We start from the raw sequence: 12,037 nt of genomic DNA on the forward strand, positions 1-12,037 counted from the left end.
GTTGGTAATTTGATAGCAATGAAATTATGAGCATGCAATGTAGTAGTTACGTTGTCAATTAAGTAATGAAATTACCAAAAAGTACCAATAAATTACACAACTGCTACATTGTGTGTTAGCTGGGAAATGTTCTGGCAATGTTCTCCCAATGTTATGAATAAACATCTTCTAGTAACATCAATAGAATGTTTGTTCAAAGTTGCCATGGTTTTTAATAATGCATGCAAAATATCAATCATGGATGTTTTTTCTCAAATGTTTTAGATGGACATTTGTCTAATGTTTTTTTAAATGCTATTACTTACTACTTGTTTTAGAGAACACTCAAAGGTAAGATCCTTCGTAATGTTAGCAAAATGATCAAATTAAAAATTTTCTCTAGTGTTTGCATAACCAAGAAATAAATAATGGACGTTTTGAATGTGCAGAGAACATTCAGAAAAAATACTTTTAATAGCTTAATGGGAACATTATAAAAACGTCGTTAGAACATATTTCTGTTAGCTGGGGTGCTGACAGCAACACCAAGGTCATGGGTTTGGTTCCCAGGGAATGCATGCACTGATTCCCAGTACTTCGAATGCAATGTATCACTTTGGATTTTAAAAAGTCTGCTAAATATTTTAAAAATAATAATTTTGTAATTGATGCACATGATTGACCAGGACAACAAATCAGGAGTCTTTAAATGTGCACAGATCTGCTTTCCAGTGTGCACTTGACCTTAACCGCCAATCCTTCAATAAATTCTGGATATATTTTGCCCAAAGATATGTATGAATCCTTTTACTGTGGCAGAAGGCATCAGTGAGGACTGGAATGATAGGACACATGGGGTCACAGTGGGGATGTTTCACCTGGGTTTGAGCCTGACTGATTGCCCACCTCACTGTAAATATCAAGTGAACGACTCCTTTGAAACACCAGTCCCTACAGCAGATTCAATCAGCAATCATTTATGACTTACAAATAAGCAAGAGGGAGAAAAGCAGAAATGCAAAACTCACTGACACAATGCTAGTGATGGTTGCTTGGGCGTTGCTATATGCAGCGGCTAATGTGTTTGAGTTGTTTTTATCATGTTTTTATGCGGTAGCTAGTCTATTCTGTTTTGATGGTTACTCTTAGAGAGACCTCCTCCTGCTCTCTTATGATATGGGTGAGATCCTTCATCCTGAGTCTGGTATTTTTTCACTTTTTTTTTTTTTTTTTTTTTTCCAGTGTCGGCTCCAGCCCCAGAGCTCGCTCCATCAGTTCTTGTCCATGCAATAATAGAAGTGAGATGAAAAAAATTGATAAAAATGCAATAAGTCTTTGTCACTCTTGAATCATAATTAAACTGCATTTATTTACTACAAACTACAAAAACGCATAATTATGGGCTGATTTCAATTAAAAGGTAGAAAGGCTTTCTGTGTGTAAGTGAGTGTTTGTACATGTTGAATGACAGGAGCATACACAAATGGACAGATGAATCAGAAAGACAGACTCTCTATGGAAACGACAGGATAACATAACGAGAAAGCTGTTAACAAGATATGGTGTTTTGTCCAAACAATCTATAACTTTTTCAGACTTGGATAAACAAGAAAGAACTTGATTTCCATCTTAGTTATAACAAATAAATGTAAACAATTAAAATTTAAATAAAATAGTAAAAAAAAACGATCAAATTATTTTAAATGTTACATTTAAAAAAATAATTATAAAAATGATACAAAGTAGCATCTAGCTATGATCAAATAAATTTAAAATAATTTAAATTTAAATAAAATGATTTAAAATACAATCACTCAAATAATTTTTTCCATCATAATTGACATTTTACTACTACTACTACTAATAAATAATAATGATATCAATAATAATAATAATGCACAATATTTAAGAAACTATGTAAGAAATAATGGGGAAAGTAATTCATCAATAAAAATATTTAACTGAAAACCTAATAATGATAATCTAAATTAAATCTAAATTAACAGGTTTTATTTGAAATAAAATATCATTTAGCATCACTGAATCAAACTAAACACTTTAATTTATACCAACAAAACTACTTTTTAAGGGTTAAGTCCAATAAAAATGTCTCTTTACATTTTTACACACATAATAGTACGTCATAACAGTTGTAAGTATTTATAAATCTAACTAAATCAGGTTGAACAAAACATGATTTAAAATACACTGCAGCAAGTTTAGTGCTTTTCATATCAATTATATCAAAGTAAAGCAATATAGGAGTCAGAAAGTTTTCACATTATTCTGTATTACAAATTCTATTCACATACACAAGGTTTCCAGACAGCATCATCGTCATTACAAGCTGACGAAAAATGAAAGCATTTCTTTTGTGCTGCAGTTCTATCTGAGTGTTTGAAAATAAACGCAGTGGCCAATTCATTTCCAGCTAAGCCTTTGGAGCAGAAGCTGATCCTACATATTGCTTCTCTGTATCAAATTATTTGGGTGCATTTAAGCCAGGTATTAATCCTCTGAAGTGGAGGACCAGGAATTGAAGATAGCCTCACTTTGCATGGACGAAGCGGTCCTTTGGAGTAGCGTTTGAGAGCTCAAATACTACTAATCTTAGCACGCTTTGGGTCAAGGGTCGAGCGTGATGGGGAATTCAGGCTGAAAGGAAACAAATGACAGCATGACACTATATTTCCATACTACATCACCCCACAGGGGCTGCACCAGGTTTTGAGTACTGATGAATAATTAATCTGTTTTCTGTCTTTCCCATTTGGCCTGCTTATTTTTCTCTGGATGGCATTCTGTATCCCTCACTTCCCTCCCTCTCTTTCTCTCTCCCTAGAGCCCTTTCCAACAGAGTCTGTACTGTCATTCTGGTGATCAGCCTAATGACAGTCAATCTTTCTAGTTTGCCAAGCAATTGTGAGGAGCCATCTACGACAGCTATATTGCATCATTTGTTTCACAGGAAGTCAGCAATCCATACAATTTTCTGTTTCGGAGATAAAATATTTCTGTCAAGCAATCACTCTGCCGTGAAAAGATGCAATCAGTCTGAAAAAAATATATATTTGCATTTCCCTTGTCACAGGCACAAATAATCACATAGACAAGTCTCTTGACAAATATAGGGCGCATAGACCCCCTAAAATACACTTTAGAACAATACTATAATACATTTAAAGCTTTATTAACATTTCATTGTGGTAGTCTCATACCCTATAAGTATTGGTGTCAAAGGGCCTTTTAAGGCCTACTTTGTGAACATGAAAACATTAATACAGCAAAGTATAGCGTTGATAATCTGAAAGCTAAATTATTATATAACAGAAAGCTAAAGTGCTGCTTAGTGATTCAAAAATGTAGAGGCTTGTAATTGTAGTGCATGAAATGATTACCTGAGAAGCAGTTGAGCAGCTGCATAAACAGAAGTTGCTGAAAAAATGGTATTCTTCACAATTCAGAATTTAAATTTCAGTTTGTAATTTAAATTTAGACTGAAAGAGAGTGGAAATGATATGTCATAAAGTGATTACTGTCATATTTTGACCTGACAGTGCACATGCAAACACACTCCGATTCACACTGTGTTTTAAAATAGGCTAACATCAGTCATGAATTTCAATTATTACCTCTTCCTATAGTTATACAGGTGCATCTCAATAAATTAGAATGTCGTGGAAAAGTTCATTTATTTCAGTAATTCAACTCAAATTGTGAAACTCGTATCCACAATTTGTTCAGGAAATTTGATTTATATTTGATTATCAAATATAATGAATGAAGCACTGTCAACAGCATATTTTAGAAATGATATATTTTAAAATGGGAAATTAATGACATAGTACAGTAAAAATATTAATAATAAATATATATATTTAAAATATTAAATGTTAATTAAATATTATTTTGTTTTTATTAAAATAAAAAAAATCTGCTTTCATCAGTTAGCTTATACAGTTATAATAGCCTGCAAGGGCATCCTTTTTTATAACAGTACACTAAGCAATAATCCAGCAAACTAAAATAGTTGCACTGGTCAGTGTTGAGTTACCAACTGATGGCAAACTTTGTTTTTTCCTCTTTGTTCTCAGCTCCTGACACATGTTCAGACAAATCCATAGGCATCAGAAGTCGGTGTTCCACATCTTATTAAGGACCTTAGAGGTTGTTAGATGCACAAGTGAGCTTGATTGCCTTTCACATACAATTGAAAAACTGCTTCATCATGACTTGCTTTCCAAATAATGAATAAATCACCCACCCAGCAGGTTGAACTCGAATGAAGAATATCCAGGACAAAAGCTTTAAAACCTGATGTCTTTTGAGTCTGGGCACTCAGTTGGGGTTTTTTTCATCCTCATTTTCATGTGCATCTGTGTGTGAGAGACAAAAAGAGCAAGTTGAGTAGTCTTTCCTTTGATTATGTGATCTTATAGCTGCTATACACAAACTATACACTGACACACATTCACACACACACACACACACGTGCAACTGGTTTCCTTGGCAACAGCAGAAAGGCACTAAAAATCAAATTTTGGGAAATGCTTCTTGTTTCCTCGCATTCTTCATCTGCTTTTCATTCCAGATGACCTTTATGTGATTGTACCTTGCATAAATGATAAAATAATCAAATTTTCAGTTACAATTGGGCCTGACATCACTTACATGCATATCTGTGACCTTCAGCAAAACATCTGGGTCTGATAAAGCAATGTAATCTATAGAGCAGGCAGGAAATAAATGATCACCGCACGTCGCCTCACTTAATTAATCAAGGTGCACAGATTGGTAATAGAGATTGTGAGCTTACTGCACTGCAATCTTAAAATCCCCATGAAAATTAAATGGAAGTTTTGTGGATTTTAGACATGTGTCTGCATTTTATACATGTAAAATTTCTTCTTCCAGCAAAATGGACCAGAATTACTAATAATGCATCTTGCGCTCACGATTTTTTTTGCCCAATCAAATGCTCTATAGTATGAGAAAGACCCTCCCCCCAATATAACTTAATATGACAAGCAATAGCAAGTAGCAACTTTTATATGCAGTAACATTAGCGAAAACAACACAATCTCACAGTAAGTCAAAAACTATTGTACATTTCATAACTATTTTACAATCTTCTCATGTCCCCGTGGTGATTACGTTTAGGGGTAAACCTTAATGTTAAAATACTATATGTTTTCATATGATTCACGTTGTACAAATTCATACAAAATCGCCACCTTGTAAAATAGTTACATTTTCCTGGGAGATCAGGTTGGCTTAAAGCTATAGGCTATTGGCTATAAATAAAAAGGATAAACTTTTCAAAATCTGCCCAACTTTCTTTTTTAATATTAAATAAGTCAAATTATTTTTATAGACTCATTCATGTAGGGGGGAAATATTTATTTTATTATTTATTTATTTTGATATTTATTTTTTGAGATTTGAAACTTAGGTAACTCATAATAAATTACATTGCCACAGCCGACAAAATATGAGAAAGCTATGATTCTGATTTGTTTTCATTGTTCTCACAGCTTGTGAACAATTCTGTATGTATTTATTGTATTGTGGGCTATATATAGCTGATGGTCTTTGTCAAGCTCTGTTAATGTCTCATTAATCAGACACGGTCAAAATTAAAATTGGTTCTAAATGCAAAGATAAGGATAAAATAAGCCCTTAAGGATGCACTATTGATTAGATTGTTTCCTTCAAGGTGAGCATCAGACTTGATAGATCTCAGTTAACCCCCATTGACTCATTGAGAAGGGTACAAATTGTATTGTACTTGCTGGCAGCAGAGCTCCGAATGCATTAACCCTGTCTGTCTGTCTGTCTGTCTGTCTGTCTGTCTGCCTGTAGCAAAAACCTCTTTCACAATGCTTCTGTCGTCACAGCCGAAGTAGCTAAACTCGTATTTGTTGAATCTAAAGCAGTATGATATGAGAATTTGCTTGGTCTGTGCTGAAATAAGTTTTCTATATTCAGCTAGAGCAAAGTTTTTTTTTTTTTTAAGTATAACCATTTTTTTTTTCAGTGTGTGCTTAATATAATGTTTATTTAAATATCATTTGAATTTGAATGAATAGGAAGGCAAATGCGTTTCAACGCTGGTTGAGTTAAAACTCCATTAAGAACTCGAAGGAAGAATGAGATTTGACAGATGGATGAACAGCTGCTGAAAGTGGTTGACACGGGCAAACAAATGTAGACTATGATTTAAATGAATTTGATTATGGTTTCGTGCATGGTCCATTAGACTGTTCAGGCTTAACAAGGCTCGATGGCGCCATCTTCTGTATATAAAGAAATAATAGAATACACCACCCTTCCAAAATTTGGCTCGTAAAAGTCTTTCTTATTTTGTAAAAGTCTCTTATGCTCACCAAGGCTGCACTTATTTGGTCAAAAATACAATCAACCAGTAATACTCTAACATTATAACAATTAAAAATAAATGCTTTATATGTTAATATATTTTAAAATTTAATTTATTCCTGTGATGACAACCATGAATTTTCAGCATCATTACTCCAGTGTTCAGAGTCAAATGATCCTTCAGAAATGATTCTAATTAATATACTGATCCTCAATAAATATTTACTTATTATTATCAGTGTTGAAAGCAGGTGTACGTTTTTTTGGAAACTGTGATAAATAGGATTTTTTAAATATAATTATAAAACATTACTTTATTCCTTATATATATATATATATATATATAAGGAATATACTGTAGTAGGCCTAAAGTAATGTTTTATATGCATGTGTGTGTGTGTGTGTGTGTGTGTGTGTCTGTGTGTGTACTTGTTTATGCTACATTGTGGGGACCAAATGTCCCCACAAGGATAGTAAAACCTGAAATGTTTTATTTTTGCCTGCGGTCCCCACGATGGAAAAAAAAATTATTAAAAATAGTAAATTATGTTTATCTGAAAGTGTAACAATGCAAACAGGTTTTCTGTAAGGGGTAGGTTTAGGGTTTACAAAATATCATTTGGTCAGTATAAAAGTAATAGAAGTGTATGGAAAGTTCCCACAATTCACAGAAACGTATGTATAAAGGGATATACTGTAGTATTATAACACAAACACGTGTGTGTGTGTGTGTGTGTGTAAAGGAACATAGCTTACTATAGTAAAGTTTTTAGTAAAAAAAAGATATTCAAGAGATACATATAGACCAAAAGGTCAAAGGTGAATCCGAAGCATTTCATTGTTATTTTATTCATTTCTATTAAATTTCGTTTTGTAAAAGCAATGAAACAACAAATATAACACTATAAAACAATATACTATTTTATACAAATATATGTAGCCTATATTAAAAGGTGTTTACGGCGTATTATTTTACCAAAACTGGCAAAATCACTGAAAGACGACATAAGATTTCGTTACGTGAGATGAAGTGACGATTATTATTATTTACTTCTGAATTTTCGCACATAAACCGTTCACATATGCTGCGGTTACGTAAAGTCAGCTTTTCGACAGAAGGTGAGTGCTTAAAACATAGTTAAAATAAGTGTTTGAACAAACAACGAAAGAACCGTTACATAAAAGGATTACGTTGTGAATTAAGGGTACGAAACAAAGATCTCGTTTGACGAGCTGGATTTTCTACGGAACTACGTGAGTCCACTGGGTGGCGCAGCGTGGCAGGACAGTAGCGGTCGCTGCCTACATCATCTTTCTTTCTATAAACAACCCCAAAGAAACGAAGGCGAGAGGTGGAGCCGCTGCGCTGACAACTGTCAAAAGAGCCGAGCCCTTCCGTCCTCAAAGCATCTTGTCGTAGCGCGTTAGAATCCGTTATAAGCCACGTGATTGAAGTGAGTATTCCGTGTCTCGTGAGTGTAACGACGTCTCTGTCGCTATTCCGTTATCGCGGAGCCGTTTCGGATGAGCGGTTCGCACTTTGGCAGGTTTATACGGACTGCATGTCTTCCTGGAGACCCACGGAGAAGGTGAGACGACCACAAGTGTGTATGAACGCTAACTTACATTTTCAAAAGCAGCGTTGCCTAGTCAACTAGGACTAGTCAACATGACATACGTGCTGTAGAAATGATGCTGAGCGAGCGTTTTATAGACATGTGCCGCAAACGCGCTAGTAAATAAACGCATTTCCACGCAAAGGCTGCATAGCTACATAATGTGTAGTTGTATTCTCATTTGGAGAGTCTGTTCGTGATTATTCATCACAGAACTATGTGCTGTTCCCTCCGAGAAAACATTTAATTTGCATCCACGTCGGGAAGGAAACAAAATGACCCCGTTTTAAAAAGAAACGTTTCTTTGTGGTTAAAATTGGCGGAAATATCAAGAGAACCGCCAAAGTAAGAATGGAAACTCCCTTTGCCCCCTTCTGTGAACTCCAGATCATTACCGTGGTATATATAAAGTGATGTTTGTTGCTTGTGGTTGCATGGTTATGCATGTTAGTTAATATTATTTAAAATAATGGAGTAAATATATAATATTAATATAATATAAAATAATATATTTGTGACCCTGGCCTGGACCACAAAACCATGGTGAATAACCAATAACCGTAAGGGTTATTTTTTCTGAAATTGAGATTTATACAATATCTGAAAGCTGTATAAATAAGTTTTCCATTGATGTATGGTTTGTTAGGATAAGACAATATTTGGCTGAGATACAGCTATTAGAAAATCTGGAATCTGAGGGTGCAAAAAAAAAAAAATCTAAATAATGAGAAAATCGCTTTTAAAGTTGTCCAAATGAAGTTCTTAGCAATGCATATTACTAATAAAAAATTTAGTTTTGATATATTTATGGTAGGAAATTTATAAAATATCCTCATGGAACATGATCTTTACTTAATATCCTAATGATTTTTGGCATAAAAGAAAAATCGATAATTTTGCCCCATACAATGTATGGTTGGCTATTGCTACAAATATACCTGTGTTACTCATGACTGGTTTTATGGTCCAGGGTCACATTTGTTGTTGGCCATAACATGAACAGCTGTAGTATATTAGTAGTCCTTTCACCTTGAATAAAGTGTACAAAACAATAATACTTTGTACAAAATAATAATACAGACCATACACAATATTGTTTCCAAACAGTTCTCTTACCAGTTACATTTTCGATAAAAAATAAATAAATAACGTTAATAATAGAAAAGTTGTATTAAAATCGTATTGAAATTTATATATAAAATATCTTAATCATGTATAACAAAAAAGATCAAGAAATAAATGAGAGATGATGAATTTGATCTGAAAGACAACACTGTCACTTTAAAATAGCTGTTAGAGGGATCATTAGCTGAAGATGGGGATTTCGTTTTAAAGCACTGGACGTGTTGCATCAAACAGCCTCTAAAGTTGGTGTAAATAACACTTCAGTTCTCAATCATCAGGTCATCAGTTTATATATTGCGTCATTGAAAGCATCTGTTACTTTTTTGAAATGTATAGGTTTTGACAGAGATACTGATGCATTTGAATTGCTGATTAAACTTGGTCAAACTTTGCCTCTAGTCTCATCTTAGTGTTTTTCTCCAACATTGGCCATTGAGTAGTTTGTAAATGTGCAGGCATGTTTTAATGCAGCTTGAGAGTATTAGCTCAATCAATCAGGATTAAGGATTTGTAGGGAAAAAAGAATAGGTGCTTTCATTACAAACCATGAATGCTGTATTAAAACAAACAAGAGCGTCGAATGAGCGTTTGTTTGTATTTCTCCATCTGCACAGAAGGGTGGATTCCTAGCTAATTAAAGTGTAAAGTGCATTCTGTTGTTGAGATTATCCAACTAAAGGGACTTAATGTAACTGATTGAAGGGGAACTGGAGGTCCGTGGTTTGGGAATTTGCTCCAAGTGTTCTCCTTCACATAATCTGCTGCTAAAAGCTCCGTCACCCTGCACGGGATGAGCCTGCCGTTTGAGATTAGGAATTACAGAAAGATCAGTATCTGACTACACTTTGTGACTGCAATGACAAGCTGTGGACAGCGTCTTATTAAATGTCATGTTTATTGTGTTTTTCATCTTGGTGATCTGATTCACAATGTTTTCTTGTTTTCCTGTGAGCAGTCAGTAAGGATGTTTCTTAATGAGTAAATGTAATAATAAAGAAGGAACATTTAATCAGGGTTATTATCGTTAACTAAAACAAATTCTTTAAAAAAAAAAATTTGTTAATTGAGATAAAAGCTGAAATAAAATAAACAAATAAAATAACAAAAAATTAAATTAAATAAAAACATTTGATGAAATGTTGCCTTGGCAATTAACTGAAAAAGGTTAAGCTGAAGCACTAAAATTACTGACTGGAAATAAGCAAAAACTGAAAATAAATAGTTATATATATATAAAAAACTAAAATAATGACAATAGAACATTACAGAATTACTAGAAATTAAACAAAAATTAGATGAAATCTGAAATAAAAATAAAAGCTAACTTTAAAAAATTATGTATATTAATATTATTAATATGTATGTGTGTGTGTGTGTGTATATATATATATATATATATATATATATAACCTAAATATGAGCAGTAGTACTAGTCTTGAGTTATCAGTCACCACTAATAAGCTAAAGTACTTTTTACATTATATATATATATATACAGTGGGTACGGAAAGTATTCAGACCCCCTTAAATTTTTCACTCTTTGTTATATTGCAGCCATTTGCTAAAATCATTTAAGTTAATTTTTTTTCCTCATTAATGTACACACAGCACCCCATATTGACAGAAAAACACAGAATTGTTGACATCTTTGCAGATTTATTAAAAAAGAAAAACGGAAATATCACATGGTCCTAAGTATTCAGACCCTTTACTCAGTATTTAGTAGAAGCACCCTTTTGATCTAATACAGCCATGAGTCTTTTTGGGAAAAATGCAACAAGTTTTTCACACCTGGAATTGGGGATCCTCTGCCATTCCTCCTTGCAGATCCTCTCCAGTTCTGTCAGGTTGGATGGTAAACGTTCGTGGACAGCCATTTTTAGGTCTCTCCAGAGATGCTCAACTGGGTTTAAGTCAGGGCTCTGGCTGAGCCATTCAAGAACAGTCACAGAGTTGTTGTGAAGCCACTCCTTCGTTATTTTAGCTGTGTGCTTAGGGTCATTGTCTTATTGGAAGGTAAACCTTCGGCCCAGTCTGAAGTCCTGAGCACTCTGGAGAAGGTTTTCATCCAGGATATCCCTGTACTTGGCCGCATTCATCTTTCCCTCGATTGCAACCAGTCATCCTGTCCCTGCAGCTGAAAAACACCCCCACAGCATGATGCTGCCACCACCATGCTTCACTGTTGGGACTGTATTGGACAGGTGCCTGGTTTTCTCCACACATACCGCTTAGAATTAAGGCCAAAAAGTTCTATCTTGGTCTCATCAGACCAGAGAATCTTATTTCTCACCATCTTGGAGTCCTTCAGGTGTTTTTTTAGCAAACTCCATGCCGGCTTTCATGTGTCTTGCACTGAGGAGAGGCTTCCGTCGGGCCACTCTGCAAAATTAACTTAAATGATTTTAGCAAATGGCTGCAATATAACAAAGAGTGAAAAATTTAAGGGGGTCTGAATACTTTCCGTACCCACTGTATATATATATATATATATATTCATGTGTTCTGCAGAGATGTCAAGGCGAAGCACAAGGTTAGTGTCCAAAGAGACGTCCTTCCCTGATGATGACGCTGCCAGCACGAGCTCCACCGGATCCACTGGACACATCACTTACAAAGAGAGCCCAACCAGGTGTGTTTGTATTTGCTGGAGCTTTCAGTACATCATATAGATAGTTTGCATGTGCATTTTCACCTGATACAGATGCTTTCTTGCAGGATCTTCAAGAAGAGGAGTGGTCGCAAGAGCACAGGCAGTGTTTCCCGCAATTCAAGCCGCGCGAGCAGTGTGAGTCAGATACTGACTGGGCAGCGCAGTGAATTCACTGCCACTGAGAATGAGAATGGTAAGTATCTGCACATACAGAATCTGTACAAATAAATAAATATTATACATACATACATATATATATATATATATATACACATACATACATACA

At 34.5% G+C, this 12,037-nt stretch overlaps 1 protein-coding gene across 1 annotated transcript in view; it reads left to right on the plus strand.

The window, feature by feature from the left end:
* Nucleotides 1-7,689: 7,689 nt before the first annotated feature.
* LOC107729742 (SUN domain-containing protein 2-like) overlaps nt 7,690-12,037 on the plus strand; it is a 13,201-nt gene continuing 8,853 nt past the window's right edge. The window contains exons 1-3 of the mRNA XM_016540416.1: nt 7,690-7,946; nt 11,610-11,730; nt 11,817-11,944. Of these exons, the coding sequence (XP_016395902.1) occupies nt 11,612-11,730; nt 11,817-11,944 (247 nt within the window). The 5' untranslated portion in view covers nt 7,690-7,946; nt 11,610-11,611. The remainder of the gene's footprint in view (nt 7,947-11,609; nt 11,731-11,816; nt 11,945-12,037) is intronic.

The sequence above is a fragment of the Sinocyclocheilus rhinocerous genome, unplaced genomic scaffold (genome assembly GCF_001515625.1).
Source record: "Sinocyclocheilus rhinocerous isolate Xijiao unplaced genomic scaffold, SAMN03320098_v1.1 scaffold218, whole genome shotgun sequence".
Classification (NCBI taxonomy): domain Eukaryota; kingdom Metazoa; phylum Chordata; class Actinopteri; order Cypriniformes; family Cyprinidae; genus Sinocyclocheilus; species Sinocyclocheilus rhinocerous.